At 31.2% G+C, this 21,823-nt stretch overlaps 1 protein-coding gene across 3 annotated transcripts in view; it reads left to right on the top strand.

Moving 5' to 3' along the window:
• The window catches only part of LOC134529630 (inositol 1,4,5-trisphosphate receptor), a 149,435-nt gene that overhangs the window by 20,654 nt on the left and 106,958 nt on the right, over nucleotides 1-21,823 (top strand). For all 3 annotated transcript variants that reach the window (XM_063363928.1, XM_063363929.1, XM_063363930.1), the window contains 5 exons: nucleotides 3,496-3,656; nucleotides 10,863-11,175; nucleotides 14,122-14,414; nucleotides 16,271-16,385; nucleotides 20,722-20,897. In XM_063363928.1, the coding sequence (XP_063219998.1) occupies nucleotides 3,496-3,656; nucleotides 10,863-11,175; nucleotides 14,122-14,414; nucleotides 16,271-16,385; nucleotides 20,722-20,897 (1,058 nt within the window). The remainder of the gene's footprint in view (nucleotides 1-3,495; nucleotides 3,657-10,862; nucleotides 11,176-14,121; nucleotides 14,415-16,270; nucleotides 16,386-20,721; nucleotides 20,898-21,823) is intronic.

Genomic DNA, 21,823 nt, shown 5'->3' with positions numbered 1-21,823 from the left:
CTAATATGTATATTAGCTTTGGTTACCTTATGTAAGCAGTAGGGAAGTGTGGACTCCCTAAATGTTTGGTTTTATTTAAAGTATGTTCTTGACTATTCAAAGCCCGAACCAGTTTAATTTATTGAATACAAAACACTATTCTAAAACAGAGATGCATATAAATATTTCTTTCAAAAATTTTTTCCCTTAAATACAGAAGCTTACTCATACACAATCATAACATATTTAGTTAAATTTTTGGTTTAAAAGTTCAGGTGACTTTAAAGAGAACATGTTTTACCACTATATAGTTACTACTAGACTTGATTACTTCCCTATGTAAATTTATTTTTCCAATTTATGTAGCTTTTGTCTGAAAAAAGTTTACATCTTATTGATGAACAATGATATTAATATTATTTAGTTGTGCAATGGGTTATTCGAATGTTACAGACATTGAAAATCATTATAATCTCTTGTCATAAGGGAGGTTTTTCGGGTCGGTGTAAATAGAGATCTTGGGTGCCACCGCGTGAATGGGCATGTGGACTCGGCTATTGACTGTCCCTGGGCCGTGATGTGGCCCGTGGGGAGCTAGGCTCGATTTCCCCCTGCGCGGATACACTAGAACTTACGGCCCCGCTCTCAGCGGCAGGCACGCTATGTTATCAGCGAAGGTGACTGCCAGTGACATCTTGAGGTGCCCCACATACCTCAGTCTCTGTACTCTGAAGTTTGTGGTCAAGAGATGAATATAATCGAGTCAGAGTGACTATCGGTTTTATTGGCACCGTCACGTACATTGATAAGACTGTGTAATCACACAATAAGGAGTTGTTACGTATAAAATAATTAATATTGCCAACGGCAAGTAGTCCAGCTTAAGAGGCAGTGTCACAAATTTGCGCTCCTATCTATATCAATGTTATTTTAAAAGGCAGTTTTTCTCAAAGTCTATAAGAGGTAGTGGCCGGAAATTTTGCCTACTGAAAGTATACAATACATTTAACATAACCGCTTTTTTCAAATTTAGTTATCATATCATATATTATTTCTGTGATGAAAATAATATTATCAATATTTTGATTTGTCCAGATACAATGAAATTTTGCTTATATTTATAATTATTTAGCAAAAACTAAAAAGGCCATTGAAATGTATTGCACATTACCTTCCGATCAGTGTCTTCATGATCATGATGGGTTTAAAAACCTGGGTGTAATCAAGTCTTTAACTATTACATGACAACATTTATACTTAATAATTTGGAGATAGGCCTTTTCTATCCTCAGCCCCTGAGCTTTTACTATCTGGTCTGGCGACGGACCTGACACTCTTCAACCACCCCAGGGGTCTCCGATTGCATATGGATGATGTACCATAACTACGGTACAAACCCAATTGTTATCCTAAGATAATTACCATAAAAAGAACAAGATTCTTTGTCAATACCATAATTGAGGCGGTCTACGTAAAACGGGCGTATAAGCAAAAATGATGTTTTGAGAAAACACAAAAAGAATATTTCATTGCTTTCTCCTGTTGTCATAGTAATCATTATTCCTGTAATTTAAATTTAATATAGATACTAGATCTATATGAAAACACAGTCAATGAGTTTAAAACAAATCAAACGAACAGGACTATCAAAACATAATATAACCACAAAACAAGAAAACCTGACTGTGAAAACCATCTGACATCACCTCACAAAAACAGGTGTACCAACTTCAATTTTCAAGATATTGCGATGAAACTTGCACCACTGAATTATACACGAAATGGCGGATCAAATAAAGCGATCTGCGTAAAAAGGGCGTATGAACCTATACGCCCGTTTTACGTAGACCGCCTCAATTACTACAGAAGCACGATAGCTACCACATTTGCACTACAGTTACCGTAACAACCGAGATGTATATTTACCGTGACGGTACCGTATTTATTTATGACATATTAAAATTAAAGAACATATTGAAAAAAGGATGTTAAGTTTTTATATGTACGGTTGGCACATGTTGCGAAGAAATAATGTGATCTGAAAGAATGCAGTACTACTACGAAAAGTGAAAAGGGTACTCGTGGATTTTTAGGTTATGGCAGTCTCTCTCGTTTTTCAGTAATATCGGCCGAAAATTAACAACCGTATCGGAAGTCGGCAGAAATGCCGATTCAACTAAATATTGGCAAAATCGGCTTCTTCAGTACAGCTCTACATTTGATGACATGAGTAAACATATTTCAGACTTCAGGATATTATAAAGACTTTAATTTCCATGTAGATTTATTGTGCGTATGTTTTTTTTTTTTGCAAGGGTAAATTGAATTAAGTAAAATACTTCCATTTTTATTTATTTTTCAACTGATTTAACTTGAATGACAAGTAACTGATATATTTCTGACTTTAATTTTGAGGTTGAAATATTATTTTTTAAAAATTCTTAGAGTGAAGTCCACATCTATTGAATGTCCGCATCTACTGAATTTTTTTGTTGGTCCCCTGAAAAACGATAGATAGAGGTTTGACTGTATAATTATATGTGAGTAGTGATTTTCCTCTATTTTTAAACGTTAAGTATGCAAAATGTGAAGAAGTTCTGCTTTGAGGGGTGTGAAAGGGGGATAGTGGTTGTTTTGTGAAATATCATGTAGTTAGTAACCTTCTTGTTTTGAAAATCAAGTATGCAAAATATTATCTGGGTCTGAGTATAAAAAAAAATCACTCCCATAGAGATTTATTTTCAGTAAAAGGTTTCTACATTTTCGGAAAATGGTTTCTTCATGTGCTCTTGCATTTTAAAAGGAACAAAATTCTAAATTTCATGTTTCTCAAGCCTGCTTTTTAGAAGTTTCAAACTTTCAACTCTCCCCCCCCCTTTCCCCCCCCCCCCATTTTACCTTTTCAGAATTTTAATTTCATAAAATCCATTCTTAGTGAGCGACTGGAAGCTATAAGAAGCATTTGTGCAAAATTTCAAATTCATAAACCTTATAGTTTGGGAGATTTCACAATGAGTGAGGTAGTGATATTTTGATTTTATATACCTAAATATAATATACCTTTGTGTGCATGCGTGCACACACACAAACACACACATTTTTTATACCAAAAACTTGCTTGATAAATATCAAGTAAGTATGATGTCACAAAAATATACAAATAAATTTGTTACAAGTCTCTGGACTGTAGTTTATTAAATAATTTACATTATTTGGCCAAAACTTTTAGCTATGTTTCAGCTTGTGTAGAATATTATTTTTAGAGATAAAAGCTACAGTGTAATTGAAATATAATTGCTCTTATGAAGTTAAATATTGTTTTATAAGTTACACTTGTTTTAGGAATGGTAATAAAGAAGCTGGTAATTAAGTGTGTGTTGTTTCTTTCCTTATTAGTAATTTTTATTTTTACATTTGTTTTGAAATTTTACTGTTTATCAAACAATTACATTTTTAAATGGTGTGCGCTCATGGTTAACTGTTATATAATTTTTATATAAATATTTTATAATTTAGGTGGGCTGTGCAACCATAAAAGAAGATAAGGAAGCTTTTGCTTTAATATCAGTATCGCCAATGGAAGTGAGAGATTTGGATTTTGCAAATGATGCTTGCAAAGTTTTGGCATCAATATCATTGAAACTGGAAAAAGGAACTATATCTCAAAATGAAAGGAGGTAAAAAGGTTTTTGTTAAATAATTTAGAACATTAGTAGTGTGTGCTATCTATGCCCATGTAAATTGTTCCCATTGTTTAATGAGGTAGAAGTTATTGATGTGTTGGTTCTGCTTTTTTCTTGGTTTGGCTCTTCTGGTTCTTAAAAATTGGTTCTCTGTTTTTTGTTTTGGGTTCTCAGTTAACTCCACACAATATCCGATCATACTCTTAGGGCCCATTAGGCAGCCAATTGGCGGCGGCGAGAATCACTCAAATGACACCATTGGAGGCCACCATTGGCAGCTGCGACCACCGTCATGTCGCAACGACACGTCTGGCCGCCGAGGCCAAGTGTACACTCTTTCAGTAGTTGACACACACCCCCAGGCCGCCGTGACCTGGCTGCCACGACTTGGCCACTTAGTGTGAGGGAGCTGTAAGTTTGCGGATATGTTCTGATAGATGGCATCTTTATTGGCTCAGCACGACTTATCAGCACTCCGTTATACCTACATCTGGCCACAAACAAGTCACCTAGCAAGCAAATGTGCTTTCGTCTCATTATATGGCTAGAGCAGCACACTACCTACATCCTGCGGCACGGCAATAGCCAATAATGTATTAACTATTCTTTGGTTAAGAGAATATTTAATTTATGCATACCAATAAAAATTGCTTGAGAAAAATGTAAATTTCTGTTCACAAGAGTTAAAATAAATAATAAAAATTAAACATTATGACTGACAGTACCAAAAAACCAAAAAGAATTGTCAGTCAGGTATATATTATAATGGGCAAGGGATTGTAACAGTCCAGACCTCTGGCTAGTTCTACTTGGTCCGACTCTTACATGCATAAACCCTTAAAGAATTTGCTGGGTTCCAAAATACTGTTCAAATTTTGTAAGAATATTGCTCCATGATTTATAATAAAAATGAAGTCTCATGGACACCTTACTGATTTTAACTGCATTTTATTAATCCTTAATGAAAATTTACAAGTACTTACAATGGCTGCCATCTTCCGACCACAATACTTTTCCAAATTATCCACAAAAAATGTTTGCTGCTTGAAGAAAACAATTTACTTTGAAATGGTATCATGATGTCAGATTATTTATTATTATTAAGATTATTTATTAGTGATATTGAAATCCCATAATTACTTATGATGCACAGTACAACTCAAAGGCATGAATACAAAGTTAATTTGCCTTGTTATGTGCCCTCACTGACTGCAGTTAACGATTTCTAAATAACATAACCAAAAATGTTTATTAATCGGTGCCACCTGAACCACAACTGCAAAATTGTTTATCCACTTACATTTTAATTAAAATTTTGAATCACATGATGTTTCGACACCACGATGAACAAATGACTACTGGAAGACCTGATTATCTACATCGACGAAGGAGGGAGTTGGTCATGTGTCCCTCACAACCAGTCACACACACAAGATTGAGACACACTTTATATAAAATTGGCCAATCAGGCCACAAATTGCGTACACGAAAAATGTTTACATATATAAAACTAGGGACTTTTCCTTCTCTGTCTCTTTTTATTTCTAATGATACAATTGTCCTTGAGTTCTCACGCACAGCAGATAACTACTGTTTCTATCTCTCTCTTGCACTTAAAGGCATCACCTACCTCTCTCTTTCTCACTCTAGCACGGATGTAATTTATTGCCCCATCGCATCATCATGCTTTCAGACAAAGAACAGTAGCGAAATAAGTAAAGAAAAATACATGACTACACCTGAAAACTCAAACAACCAGAAAAATAGGTAAAAATAACTTTCAGCAGTTATATCAAATTAAATTAAGTAAATTAACAGAAATACTTGAAAACATAAGCTATTATAATGAAGAATCATAAAAACATGGTACTAACTGAAATACTTTGTAAGCATGTACACAGCTTTCATTTACATAATTCCAGAAAATCTAACCAAGTACTGAATATGATCAGAAAACAAAATAAATCTTTAACAAGAACTGTGTAAATACTGGGGAGGATAAGAGCCTGGTTGCAACATGATGCATCCCCCTAAGTTGTTAGAGGTATGATAAATGAGAGTGCACATACATAGTTGGTTGGTCGATTTTGTAGAGCTTCAAAAGTGGTAGCAAGCAAACCCTGCAGTTCATGAGTAGCAGACAGTTCAAAATTGCAGTAGTTTATTTACAAGTATACTGAGTCTGTGTTATTTTTTCCACATATCTTCTTTTAGTTGAAACTATCATCCTTGTCTCCTAGTAAATAAGATGAACAGAATAAAAACGGAAAATTTATTCTTGCATAACATATGAATGCTAAGTTCCAGCAAGTGTACTATGACGACAGTCTCTGATACAGAGTCCAAAGAAACAAAGCTCTGCTAATTGTCTTTAATGTTTTCAAACAGGATGATCGAATAAAATAATTAATTGGTTGTCTGTAAAGTCGGTTTACGGACGATAGTTTGTGACGTCATAACAAAACATTAATGAAATGATTGCATATTTTTATGAATAAAATTGAATCATTTTTATTGAATTATCACTATTTTGTATGGATACAAAGAAGGAGTAAAATGAAATCTACAATTTAATTGATAAATTTACTTTTATTTGCACTCATTAATTCAAATATGTTTATTACTTTAACAAAGAGATTATTTTAACTATAACTTTTATACATGTTTGCTATTTAATTTCTTCCAATCTGTGTTATTCTGTTAAGGATAGGACGATGATAGGAAAAGTAGGAAACGAATGGGAGTGTTTCAAGTTTAATGTGCCTCGAAAAAGTCAAATTAATGGTTGTTCCAATCGAGTGGAAGAGAGATAGATGCGGCGCAAGCATACAATGAGCGTAACGGGACAATGTGTGTAATGGGACACTTTTTCATGCGTGCAGCCGGCGTTCATCGATTTATTAGACGTCACGTCAAAAGGTGGGGACCTCTGCACAAACACTCTTTTGTTTACGTTGGGACACTTTCTGCCAGAGATTTTATCTTTCCATCTAGGTTGGCTTGTGCAAGTGGAGGAAGGAAGGGGAGACACTGTACTGTGCAATTTCCAGAGATTTACTAACCATTACTTTCACCTGTACAGATAGAATCTCTTCATTACCAGTATGAAGGGAAGATAGAAATATGTTTCCATGTGCGAGTGTTGCCCGACAATGGCTTTGTACCAGAAGTCTACTTTCTTTTAACTGGGAAAAGGTTTGACTGAATATTTCCGTAGCGCCGTGATTATTTTTACTGTTCTCATTCCAGTTATATTGCCGAGAACTGGGACCAACACATCACTAGTACTAGTGCATTTTAAGGGAAGCAAGTATTTTTCTAAAAGATAAGGCTGAAAAATTTCTACATTTATTTAATGTTAGATGAATTCAAATAGTTTGTGAAATTTTATAGTTAAATTCAATAAGTAATAAGTTTGTATCACTTAGTAGTAAACTATCTGTTTAGTGCACTTTTTTCATGCATTAAGAAAAATTCAAGTGATATATAAAGAGACAATAAATGAATTAAGGATTATTAAGTTATCTATAATGTGGTTTTATCTTGCAGAAAGTTTTGATGGCTATAAGCATTTGTAAAACAAATTTAAATTGGTTTTTATATGTTATGTGGCAGTTTGATGTGTATATTTATATTTGCTGTAAATCCTTCTATGTCATGTTATGTTCTATAAATTTGAAACATTATTTTGGACATAACACAATTACTGGTTAACACTCTATTTCATAGAGAAAACCTGAAAAATGAATAAAGATAAGTGAATACACAAACACTCAGAAAACAAGCCAATGTCAGATGATTAATTAATGTATAGGCAGCACAAAGAATTTTGTGGAAAGAATTTGTCAGAACAATGTCACAGCACAAACGAACACGGTGAGCTTCCTTTGGCTTATTGTCGTTGTGTTGTCCATATTATCTGTTCAGTGCCTGTCACTGTGTTGTCTATAGTTGTTATTCGTCTGTATTTACTGTTCTTCTTGCAACTGTCTCGTCGTTGTTTGCCCTTTGTTTGACTGAGCATTTATATTGTTCTGTCTTATTCCTTCCGCAGAATTCTCTGTGCTGTCTATACATTTTATATATTTAACTTAGGCTGATTTTGGTTAGTATTCTGTGTGTTTGTGTATTCATTTTGTTAATTTTTCAGGTTTTCTCTATGACACAGTGTAAACCAACAATGGCGTATGTCCAAAAATTAAAAAAAAAAAATTAATAATCCTCTATGAACTCGTAACATAATAGAAAAGAACATTGTAAAAGTCCATTTTACCAAAGAACAATATAAAATGTTTAGGTTTGGTTCTCAGGCGTGCTAAAATACCTGCAGATTGTCATATTTTACAAACTATGCATTGTATATTTCAATTTTGGGAAAATAATCTTTAACAGTTGATGAATTAAACAGCAAATCATACAGACTTTTCATTCACTGTAATTACTATAGTTTTTGTTATATGGTATGAAATAAAAATCCATCAGTGTGGAATTGTTTATGATTTCAGTTGCAATCCTTTGCTTGGAGCTCAGAGTGTTTGAATCTCAGAAACAAACATTAAAACATTTTGTGAATTTCTTTGTGCCTTTATATTTTTTTTACAGTAGAGTCCCATTAAAATGCTTATGCTGCTGTCAGAGGACTTAATTTAGCTCGTATTTTAGGTTTTACATGTTTGGTTGCGCGGAGGTAAACCATCCACCAAAAAAAAATTTTTTTCAAGCCTTAATGGAGATGGTCAAGTGTGGTAATTGTTCGGTGAGAGTGTAGACTCTTATGTAGGACCCATACACGCACAGATATTTATGATTTCAGCCACCAAAGAATGGATACTTTGTTAACCCCCTTCCCACACCCTTTCTCTGTGACACATGAAAGTAATTGTTAGTAAATCTTTGTTGGAAATTACCACGTGCCGTGCCGTATCCTCCTCCCCCACTTTTCATCATTCCCGTGATCACCTTCCTGCAGTAGTCCACCCAGATGGAAAGATAATACTGGCAATAAGTAAGGGAAGGGCAGAATTGCCATAAAATAATGGTTTTTCTACAGTGTACTTTTCGTATATATTTGTACTAAGTTACAGGGATAATCATTTTGTCCAAAAATAGGCTTGTGCTCTATATACTTGAGAACTTATTTTAAAAATCACCTACCATAGTTTTAACTGTCTACTTCTCATGGAATGCAGGTATTTGCTAGCAATTCCGCAGCCCTACGGTACTTTAACTTAATGAACAAATATTATGGGCATATTCCACTTTTAACTTTAGGAACAAGTAACTGAAATTAATTTTTGTAAATTCTTTTTTTTTTTTGCAGTCTATTTTCAGTAGTTTTTTTATTTTGTGTGATAATGCTCAGCACTTATGAACCAAATACCAAAAGTAGTAGATATGAGTAAATAATGCTCAGAAATTGCTGTTCCCAAAGCCAGTAAACATACACAGACTATACCTTCCTCTCTCTAATCTAGATGAGAGTACCAGAAGATAGGTGTACACCCGTAATTATTGCTGGAAGTACTTGAATCTTTTCCACTGTTTTTTTTTCTCTGTTAAAAGATTTTATTTTACCCATGTTAGCAAACTTTGTTATATCAGGCTTCCATAGTATTTAGTTCAAATGTGTTATAATCATTTTAGTGATTAGATGACAACCTAAATGCTAAGAAGTAAATCAAATGATAGTATTTACTTTTAGGCATTGATTATATTGTTAGTAATACACACAAACACACACTAAAGACTGAGTCACACTACACCCTATCTTTAAGAAGAAAAATGTTAACATATATATTCCTTCAAGGCTGATCGCTTAATCAAACTCACTGTTGAAGAATTGAAGTTTGCATTCATTGCCACAATAATTCAACAACTTGTCAGAATGTTTTAGCTGATTTAAAAGTGTTGGTCAAGAACTTGATATTTTAGAAAGTGGCAGAATGTTTAATGGATTAAAATGATTTTCATGATATAAGGTCAGTCAGTCTTTGTTTTAAGAACATGATCTTTTATTTCTTTAGTACCATCTTTAAAGTTTTATCACTATTTGTGTGATTATTAATTTTAAACAGTTAAAAAAATTTTTTACTTAGGTATGGACTTCAACATTAGTAGAGCCACATGCTTTTTTCTTTTTGCTTTACTCTTAGGTAGAAAATCAACTATCACTATTGTACTTGCTCTTTAGCAGAATTTTGGCAGATTTTGTAATCTAAATTTAGCAGATTGATATGTTAGTATCCAACAACACTGTGACCAATATTATATCTTATGTAATGTTGTTTGATGTTCACAGTTACTAAACATAATTACATTTTGAGATTCAGATTATATGTTTGTACAAGTTTCTTTAAGATAACATTTTCCATTTTGAAAAATCTACTTTCTCTTACACAAGTACAGTGTTTTAGTGATTTTACTTCTAAATAACATAACTGCGACAGGTAGTAGGAAATATACTCAAAATTTATGAAAATTAGTCACAAAAATTGACAAAGTAATTGTAAGTTCTTTTAATTGAAGGTTTAGAATAAAATAACTTTTTTTATATATCTGTAGTCAGCAATGTGCAGAACTTAAAAAAACATTTCGAGAACTCTCAGAACTGTTCATGGCTTGCTGTTATAGTTGAGTGAGGAAATATAATTTTATCGTACATTTGTCTGTGGATGCTTTTTGTAACTACTCACAATATTGTTAATGTTTGAGATGCTAGTTTAAATAAAGTAGAGCCATTTTTCTCTGACTAAATAAACACATTCATATGTAGGGTAATTCATTGTATATATGTCATTAACATTGGTTCATCTATCTCTAGTACATCTTATGAAATAAATTTTTCCAAGCATTACTTCAAATTTGGTTTTTTATTTATGTATGTGGTAGTTTATACTGTGGTGCATTTACTCTTATCACATTATATATATAATTTTTTTTCTTTTCACAAATTAGTTTCTCTTAACCGAACTGGAAATAGTGGATTAAGTTGAATCTCCATTATTTACACTGTAAATGTTTTTTATAGGTAAATAAATTTAATGTTTGAAACAGGGAACATTTTTTTTTTTTTGTATTTGGAGTATAATAGCAATAGATGAAAGTCAGTGTTTGATATTCAGATTAAATTTTGTGTAAATAAAATTCATACATGTAAATAAACCAATTTGTCCATGCTAATAATTTCTCAATTATTTTCAGGGCTGTGACCAATCTCTTGCAGGACATTATTTACTTTATAGCAGGGCAAGAAAATGAACAAAATAAGTCAGAAGCATTAGAACTGATCGTGACAAATCCGAACAGAGACAGACAGAAACTTCTTCGAGAACAGTACATTCTTAAGCAACTCTTCAAAATTTTGCAAGCCCCGTTTCTTGAGACAGTTGAAGGTGAAGGTCCGTTTTTAAGGATAGAAGAACTGAATGATCCTCGCCATGCTGCTTACAAATGTATATTTCGACTGTGTTACCGCATTTTGAGGCTCAGCCAACAAGATTATCGGAAGAATCAAGTAAGTTGTGATTTAATAATATGTCTTTATAAATTTTGTTGTGGTAAATGTTAGGCTTTTCTTCACTTTTCTGTGCTTGTAAGGACTGTTAAAGTATTAGGTAACATGTGTTGTTTTAGCAGTAAAAATCTTGCAGTCACATCCAATTTATATAGTCAGTAAATGTAGACCTAATCTTACAAACCTTAGTGTAACCTAAGAAGCTTATTATAACCTTTATAACTGTAATTCTGAAATTTTGAAAGTCTGAAGTGGGAAAAAATACCTTACCCAAAGGTTTTCAGATCAGAAGTTGTGCTTTTTTGTGATTTCGATTCTTGACACCGGTTGCAACAAGGTTGGATTGGTGAGGTCATCATGTGCAATGCCATGTCGACTGAGTTGTCCGCCAGCCAAACACCATAACCAGAACCGCAATGAAATGTTCTTAAAATAGGTATTCTGTTTAAGCATGTAAAGACAGTTTACAGGAAGGCTAACAAAAACAGCTTTATTTAAAGCATTTCATATACACAACAATAAATTAATATATTGGCAAGAACCAACCAGGAAAGTAAAAAACATGTGCTATTTTTATATTTGGCTCCCAAATTAATTATAACCATTTTTAACCACTATACTATTGATTGTATAGTTTATTATATCTGAAAAGGTTTTGAAGTTATACTTCTTTAGGCGTATTATAAAAAATTATGAGAATAAATTTTTACGATATGCGCCCACATGCAACAAAATTTTCACATGATGATAAAAAAGCTACATAGAAACAATAAAGGCTACATACAAATAAATATTATTCAGTTATGTGCTTTTTAAATCCTATAGTCTATTGATTGATATTGAATACTGGTCCATATCATTAAAAACATTTATTTATTGTGAATATTAGTGCTAGAAATTGTGTTTATAAACTTTCTCAAGTGTATTTTCAAGTGTATTTATATAAGTGAAGTTAGGTTATACTTCTTAGGTAAATGATGAGAATGAATTTTTACGATGTGCATGCAGCATGCAATTAAAATTGACAGGATGAAAAAAGGCTACATACAAATAAAATTATATATGTGCTTTTAAATCATATACTTTAGTGATTGATATTTAATACTGGTCCGTATAATTAAAAACATATATTTATTGCGAATATTAGTGATAGAACCTGTGTTTATAAACTATTTCAAGTGTATTTATATAAGTGAGGTTATGTTCTTGTAAGTATGATTTATTTGCATTATAAATCACAGACGCTGGTTAATGAGGCTATGTGCATTTGTGCACCGCCTGAAGGAAGAAGCAGGTGCACAACCTCTCCAACCAATCACAGCCCATCCCTCACAAAATCATAACAGTTTACAAATTTATTACGCCCTGCAACAAAGCTAGTCAGGCAAAAATTATGACAAGAAAAAATCACAGATTCTGTTGATCACATTTTTGACCAATCAAAATAAAAAATACCTGTAAAAAAATACCAGCCAACACTAGTGCATGGCAAAAACATTCCAGGGTCCTTTCTGTCACGCCACAAATGAAGTCTTTAATTAAATAATTTTTTTACTTAAATAATTTCATAGCTTTATGAAACTGAAAACATAACTTAATAATAAATACTTTTAAAACTAAATAAAAATACAAATGGTTTAAAAATACATGAACCAACTTAACAAACTAAATTTCCTTTAAGAGGCTCACAGCACCTGCTACCTATATTTATTCCAATAGCATAACTTAAAATTATAAAAAATGTTTGCCACTTAATTTACAAAAAAATATATATATTAGCATTTTTTTTAAAGTCTTAAATCATTTCAGTTTAGAGAAAGCTCACGGACTGGGCTACAATTATAAATCAATTAAATTAAATTCAGTGAAAAATTCAAAATTATAAGTTCCATAAAATTACCTAAAATTGGCACAGTACTCCTGTTTCCTCCTTTATGTATTTATTTATTTATTTATTTTATTTATTTAATATTTGTTGCATGCCTACCTACAGCTTATGGCCTTGGGTGGTAGGCACGATAAAAACAACACAGATACATACAGACAGAACAAAACAATACAAAATACAAGACAACAAAACAAAATGATACACACAACATGCAACATTTAACAATTAGTATGTCTGTACTCCGAACCCACCTTATCTCTCCTTGCACATTCTTCAAGTACTTGCATACCTCACTTGTAATTCAGACATCTGTTATAATTTTGTTTTTAAGGATGTGTTTTTCGGGCAAATACATTTATGGCCTTAGTTTTTATAATATCTTTACTCAATGGTGTTATAAAAATTAATTATATAATTTTTGTAGTTTGAAAAAAAAATTATTTTGTGGAAATGTACTTTATAGTGTTGTAATACACATAATTTTTTTATATACTGTAAATTATAATTTTGTTACTCTGTCAGTTGCTGTGGATTCTTTAAAAAATATTTTGCTGGTTTTGTGTTTTTTTGCTCCAAATATATAAGAAGACCACTTTAATTCTATCTTTAGCATTATTTATATTAAAGCAATCTTAAAATTATTCAGTAATATGCATTACTGTGATCCAAAGCCTTGCTTTTTATAAGAGGTCACTAATTATAATGTATTTAAAATCTAATGCCATCTATGTAGTTTTAATTTCAAGTAATTCCTTTTCCTTTCTTACTAAAGTATCGTCTAAAGCTATGGTGTGGAGTCTTTTCTAATGATGGTCCACACTAATGAGTGTTGCCTTCAATGTGTGCAACCAAGCATGGTGTCTAGGTTGGTAACAGGCTTAGCGAGCCCTTCTTACCCATATACACTTACATTTACACCCATGTTGCACCAAGGATACTGTCCTAGAGAGAGTTTGTGGTAGCCTAAGAGTATAAATTGGGTTGATTCTTTTCAATTGTTTTCATATTGTGAGAACATTTTAAGACTTTTTTAAACAATGTTATGTTATCTGTTTCAGGAATACATAGCCAAACATTTTGGTTTTATGCAGAAGCAGATAGGTTACGATATCCTGGCAGAAGATACAATCACTGCTCTACTTCATAACAATAGGAAACTGCTGGAGAAACACATCACTGCTGATGAAATTGGAACTTTTGTTGGCCTTGTTCGAAAGAACTTTGAATCTCGGTTTTTAGATTATTTGTCAGATCTGTGCATTTCGAATAAGAAAGCCATTCCAGTCACTCAGGAACTGATTTGTAAAAGTGTTTTAAGTGAAGAAAATTCTGATATACTCATAGAAACAAGGTACATAAGTTACATCAGTATTTCATTAAGTATAATATTTATACGTTTAAATATTAATTTTTTTTTTATTTATTTTTGATTTAATTTGTTTGTATTTAATTATATTTATGATTTAATCAATATTTTAAAATATATAAGAACTTTGTAGGAATAAATAGCTAGCCCTGTTTCTTCTACTTTACTCTTAAGTATCTTAAATTTTATGTATTTATTACAATATTCTCAAGATTAATGAATCTTACAAATAAGTATTTTTAATATTTAACATAATTAAATATTATTTATAAATCAAAACTAAATCATAATTTTCTTGTTTGTTATGAAACGTCATTAATACAAATCCTGTTTATATCATTTATAAAAAGTATTACAATCCCACAAAGTAAAGCAGAATTGCACACATATGCAAACGCAAAGTTTCTGAATAGTATTATGTTTCATAAGTAGTGTACATGTATATTGTAATTTAAATGCTCATTTATTGCATTTAGACAGACTAACTATAGTTAAAAAGTACAAACTTGTACAAATATGTGCACTAGTTCTAACACTTTGGTACTTTCAATACTTTTTAATGGGGATTTACTGTAAAACTATGAAAAAAATTATATCAATTTAAAAATACTACACAATTGAAACTTACCATTTTTTAATTTTTAACTGTGTTTACAAAGTTAATCTTTTATCATGCTATTTTCACTTCCTCATAATATCTGAGGTGTGGAACAGCATCAACTTGTATATCATGTTATCGTGTGTGCTGTCCATTTCTCTTTCTCTTCAGGTTTCATTTACAGAATTAAGCTGTGGGCTTCCACTCATGAGACTGTGACACATGTGAATATTTTTAAGAAAAAACTTTATTTTTAAACTATTCTAACATTAGTTGTTTTCAGTTGTATACCTATTTGTGTGTAGGGTGTACATAAAATTAAACTACAGTATCCATTTGTGGAAATAAAAAAGGAAATCTTTGAGCCAGTTTAAAATAAAAGTTACATATTAATAAACACATTGAATATAACTGTGAATGCTGAAAAAGTTGTCTCTCTTCAAATTTATGATATAGGTAATGAAAGCAGTGGCAAGTCTTTATTCAAAATCAAAAATATGTTCATGCATTTTAGAAACCATAAAGAATTTACTATATTTTTATTCCAATAAGCAGAGACAATTAAATATTGTAGTTGAGAATAAGTGGGATTCCCACGTTAACCTTGTATTGGGGAGAATGACCAAACAGTCCACCTACATGCTTACACTAAGCATAGCTTTCCCTTTGTGACTGGTGACCACAGACCTAGTGTGCGTACACGATAGCTTTTCAAATAGATTTGTAACAATGGATATTTTAAGTCCATATTTTCATTCCTGCAGAGTACAGAAGGGTTGTGTCACTTTAAATGTCATAGTTGCTTATTTTTCACTTTGTGGTAGTCTAATGTTTAATAATGTTAAAATAGTAGTTTTTGTGATTGTTTTTAAATTTCAGTACAAAATATAATTTATGAGTAGTTTTTAACAAATTCATATAATGGTGTTATTAATTGGTTTGAAACAAATTTTCGAAATAAAAACCTTATTTTTTTTTGCCCCTTTCTAATTGACAAAATAAGAACATATATTAAGAAATTTTGGTTTTTTGATGTGAAAATTTTTTAATGTGTACAGTGAAAAAAATCTCATCAAAACTAAGGTTGAAGCAGTGTTTCTGTTGTCAGATTCATCCTCGTTATGGATATTGTTTTTTAACAGTTTCTGATAGCACCCACCAAGATTTTAATAGACTGCAGTACTTGGTTTTGGATTAGTGGGAATGTATTTCTAATGTTTTTTTGGCTCATGTGGGGGATTAGGATGATGAAGATGCAGGTGGAAGTGGAAGACACAGCAGAGTTGGATGACCAGGAAGAGCCGGTTGTCACGGTGGTAGATGAAGAAGAAGTCCTGCTCGTGTGGAATAATAAAGAGGTAAGCATACATTGACAATTGTCATTACTGTTATTTGTTGACAAAACTTTTTGATGGAATGGAAATGTTAAAACATTTATTTGTTTGCAGAAGATACCAAGGATATCTAGCTATGTACAAAAACTAGGAATTTTGGGAGTTGGAAAAGTACCAATTTATTGAAACATTTGTGAATAAAAGTCATGCATTATAGATCTCCAATTACATTAACAACATACTATTTTCAAAACATTTAAAAAATATAAAAATATCAATACAACGATACCTCATATTTACGTTCTCCCTGTGTATGTTTTCCCGCAATTCACTTGGTTGTCTAAAGGTCCAGTTTATTTTACATTTAAAATTTTAAACATTACCTTGTATTACACTGTCCAGAAAATGCATACCGTGTTTAATCGCATAGTTGTCTCACATTTTATGCGACGTTTATGCGAGAAAAAAAATTTTTTTTGTTAGGTAAAGTTATTCATAAAAACAATACCAATTCATGGAAAGGAAGTTTATTAAAACAGTGAACTATAAAAGAGCACGCCAAACTATTTAAATTAATAAGTTATGCAACAAAAACCTTTCTTCAACTTTAAATAGAAAAACAAAATCTTTGATCCGAATGCAAGCCTGAACGAATGCGTAACTATCATCGTAGTACACACTTATCATGAAAGAGTGCGGGCCATGAAATGTAGTTAACTCGGCACTCGACAGATAGCGCGCGTTGCATGCACTTGGCGAGATATCAATATTTGACTACGTGTGCGCGCTCTATACGGGAAGCAACATAACCAAACATGATTGATGCCAACTAGTGCTGGTTACATTTGTGTAAGCGGTATACCGCGGTGACGCAAACGAACCGATAAAGATTATTACGTTTAAAAACATTTTAAAAGAAAATTTACACATCAGACAACTTCGTATTTCCATTAATTAAATAAGGAAGCGGTAATGTCCGAATAAATTTTAGATTTATACTTTAAAATACATTGTTTTATACGTAAAAAAATACCTACACAAAACGCTCGGAAACTAATATCGGGACACAAAAACATCAACGTTTACGCGAGAGGATTTTTTATCCAAATTTTGACAGCCTAAAATATAGGTGCACAATTATGAGAGTACGACTATTATGCGATAAAAGAGGGTATTTGTCTTTTTACATTTCAAAACATTGGAGATTGACACCATTTTTGGATGAATGTTATGCAGTATGTCATAGATTTGTAATACAGCAAGCAAATTTACAAAACAAAGTACTTTGATATCTTGAATGTAGATTTTTTTTACTGTAGTGCTAATCCATAATATCGGTATATGGCACCAACATAATGATTGCTCTTTGCACTGTGCATAGCAACACTAAAAGTGTAATGTTTTGCATCTTCTTACCTTTGATTATAGAGTGAGTTTAGTAAATACTACTTCTAAAAACCTATGCTAACAGTAAAACTGTTTCAGGCAAAAAATCTGTACATTGGATGGAATTATAAAAAAACTATTGAAAATGTCTATTTACTTTATTGAGAACTCAAAAGTATGGTTTTTAAAATTTGTGTCTGTTTGTCTGAGCATCAATCAAAAAATACTCTATGGATTTTGATGAATTTTATTTATTAGGTCATTGGCTAATTTAAAAACTAAGCTATGTATTATTATAGAAATCCACCCCTAAGGAGGTGAAAAAAATATGATTTAATATTTTTGTTCAAATCTGTAAAACTAATGAACCATGAGAAAAGATATTGGCTACCAATAATTAACATAGGAAAACTACCAACCACAGTTTTTATACTTTTGCCAAATTCATCCCCTAAGGAGTGAAAAAGAAATATTATGTTTGAAAAATGAATAATTATATCTCCAAATTTAATTAAATGTAACAAATGATTTTGGGTACCAATAAGAAACACATTGATAACTATGAACCAAAATGTTTCGATTCTGAAAAATTAAATCCTTAAGGGGTTTAAAAGTGTTGAGTTTGTTTTTTAAGATTAATAATGTTAATCTACTTCCAAGGGGTGAAAAAGGGGTGACTATTTTTTTAAAGATTAATAATTATTTCTCTGAAATTAATTAAGCGTGATAAATTAATGTAGGTAATAATAATAAACATACAAAAACTACCAAACAAAATTTTTATATTCTGTGAAATCAACCCCTAAGGGGTATAAAAGGCATAAGTATTTGTTTAAGATTCATAATTATGTGTATTAAAAGATTTTGTGTACCAATAATATACATATGAAAACTACCAACTACAATTTTAACATTTGCGAAATGTAACCCCTATGGGTTGAAAAAGCTTAAGTATGGTTTTTGGATTAATAATTGTATCTCTAAATTAAATTTAGCATTGTAAATTATTTTGGGTTCCAATAATAAACATACGAAAACTACCAACCACAATTTTACCATTTTGCAAAAATCATATCCTAAGTTTGGTAAAAGGGTAAGTATGATTTTAAAACAAAAAAATTAATACTTCTAATTCAATTAGAACTAGAAGTAAGAAACTAAAAATAACTTGCATCTATAGTTACCTATTGCTTATATTTGGTGTTTATTGAAATTCTTCCACAAATGTGGGTGAAAATTGGGTAAGTTTTTATTTATTTTAAAAAAAATTGTATCTCAGCAACTAATTAAGTAAGACATTAATGAAATTGTAAAAATTAGAAACTATAAATTTTTATTTTAGTAATTTGCAAGATTCTGCCCCTAAGGGGTGTTATGGATTTAAGTTTGGTTTAAAAGAAAAAAAAGCATAATTCCAAATTTACTAGATGTAAGGGTTAGAAATCGATAACGAAAAATATTCACATAGAGTTACAAATTTTATTTTTTAAGTTTTCCAGATGGGTTATTTTAAGGGTGTGAAAAGGGAGTAATTTTTGTTTTATCATAAAAAATTAATATCTCCATAGCAAATAAAGCTGGATGGAAGAAACTTAGCATGAATAACATAAATAATTAATTACATAGAGTACTTTTACCTTTTTTCAATATTCAACCCTAAAGGCAGTAATAAATCATATATCCAAGCAAGTTGAGATGGTGAGTAACTGAGCAACAATAACTAACAAAATCATAATTTAATATCATTTTTAACCTTTAAAATTTTTCTATATTTGACTGTAAAAGTGGTGAAAGGGCTGTAATTTTTTTTCTATAAATGTACTTCTGTAGCTAATCAAGAGAGATGTAAGATACTGTGATTTATAAACATGCAAAATCTATGAACTCTTTTTTTATTACTTTGTGAAATTATACTGTTTAAAAGTTGAGATATTGTAAATAGGGTTTTAACATTATAATAAATATCTTCTGATAAAATCAAACTTAATTCAACATATTAGAAGTGATAAATAAATGTTCTCCGAAATATGACCTCTTTAAGTTGTAACAGGGGTTAATATGATTAAAAAAAATGTTATGGAATCCATTATATCATTATTGGCAAGATAAATTTAGACTCAATATAAATATAAGTTTATTATAATTATTTTGGAGTTCATATCTGCGGTTAAAAGAAGAAAAGAACGGTTTTAGTTTGGTTAAAGAATATTGCCATATTTACTTAGTTTGAATTTTTGCATTGACATCTGTGTGGGAAAAGAGGAGAGAGGTAAAAAATGGGGAGATTTTGTTTAAGCAAACTAAGAATAAACTAATATGTTGGATAGTAAATTTGATATTTGTATTCTTTATTTCAAATAAAGATGTGACAGTACCAAATATCCTTAATAATTGGAAGGTATTTTTAATAATGTGAAATTATTTAATTATTCTAAGAATAGCTTTTAACAATAGCAAATAAAAATTGTTAGTGTAAATTATGGTATTAAGATAATTAAAATGAAATAGTTGCATGTTTAACAATTTTTTGAATTGTCTACCTTGTGAAATGAAAAGGAAGAAAGTGTGTTTTCATCAAGGTATATATATATATCCTCAAACACTCTAAAACATAAATTTTTAAATCAGATAATCAGTACTAAAAATTAAAAAGGCCTACACAAAACCACTTTAAAAAATATCATTCTTAAACTGTTTTGTTTTAAAATAAATATTTTATACACCTGTCAATTTATTGTGTCCATTAATTTAGTAAAAATGTTTAGAATTAATCACATAATTTTCTTTGTTGGTAAGATTTTAGCAATATCTGATGTCACGCAAGCAAAGTGGTGAGTTATTCGAGGCTTTCCCATACCATCGTGTTATTTTCATACCACTCTTTCGTAAATTAGTTGTGATTTAAAAATATTTATTTGTTGCAGTATTATACGTATATTTGATTAAGTTACATAAGAATATGTTGTTTTTCCAGAAATCTATGCCTTTGTGTGAACTGTCTCAAAGTGCAAAGGCGAATGTGCCAGAGAGTCAGGCCATCTTGGATTATTACAGGCATCAACTGGATCTTTTCTCAAACATGTGTCTTAACAGACAGTACCTGGCTCTCAATCAGCTCTCTCCACATTTGGATGTTGACCTCATTCTCAAGTGAGTATATTGTGTACATGTATCATTAGTTGTGTGGTTGTTATCAAGAGGGGTGTTACAAGTTTGAAGCCTTTGTTTGTCTGTGTGTGTCTGTATGTCTTTTTGTTAGTGTCTGTCTGTGGATTGTAGCTCCCAAACGGATGGATTGATGTTAAGCCCATTTTTTTAAATTTGAAGACTGGTTTTTTGATTGGGATGGTTCTTAGATTTTTTTTATGACAATCACTTCAGCTGTTTAATGATCATAAGCTCTTTTCCTAGATGGTGTAGGGCTCTCAGTTTTACAATGGATATTTATTTTACTTCCACTTGTCTAATCAACTTGAAATTTGGTACACTATGTAAATCCAGTGACACTGCAATAATATGGTAACCTTGACCAGTCAGCAGACTAACTCCTCAACAACTTACGGAAGATGTATCTTGAATAGATCTTGATGAGTATTTGCTACGTTGTATGTTTTGCCCGGCTAAGCACACAGAGAAACGTAACAAAACAAAGACAAACAATGTTCCTTAGGGATTTTTCATTACGATGGTTCTACGTTATTTGGAAATAAAAGAGTTTATTAAGGCTAAGATCCTTAGTTTTGCAGCCTCCAAGAAAATTATTTCTCCCATGAATATCGTAGTAGATAAAAAATACATACTAGACAGAATTGTAAATAAAACTTTGAATTTTGTAAATATGACGATAAATGTTTTTTCAAAAAATGCTTTCTTATTTAATTTTAATTTTGAAATTTTCAAAACTAAATATTAGGTATATATTTTAATGGTACACGGCTGTTACTTTGCACACAACTTAAAGGAGGTACAATGAACAATTCTGTCTAGTAATTTTTTTAATACAACGTACAGAATTTAAATAATCTGAGTATTAAATACTGTGATTTAACTGTCACTTGCCGCTGATGAAAGGAACG

The sequence above is a fragment of the Bacillus rossius genome, chromosome 2 (assembly GCF_032445375.1).
Source record: "Bacillus rossius redtenbacheri isolate Brsri chromosome 2, Brsri_v3, whole genome shotgun sequence".
NCBI lineage: Eukaryota > Metazoa > Arthropoda > Insecta > Phasmatodea > Bacillidae > Bacillus > Bacillus rossius.
This window is presented reverse-complemented; position numbering and strand designations above follow the sequence as displayed.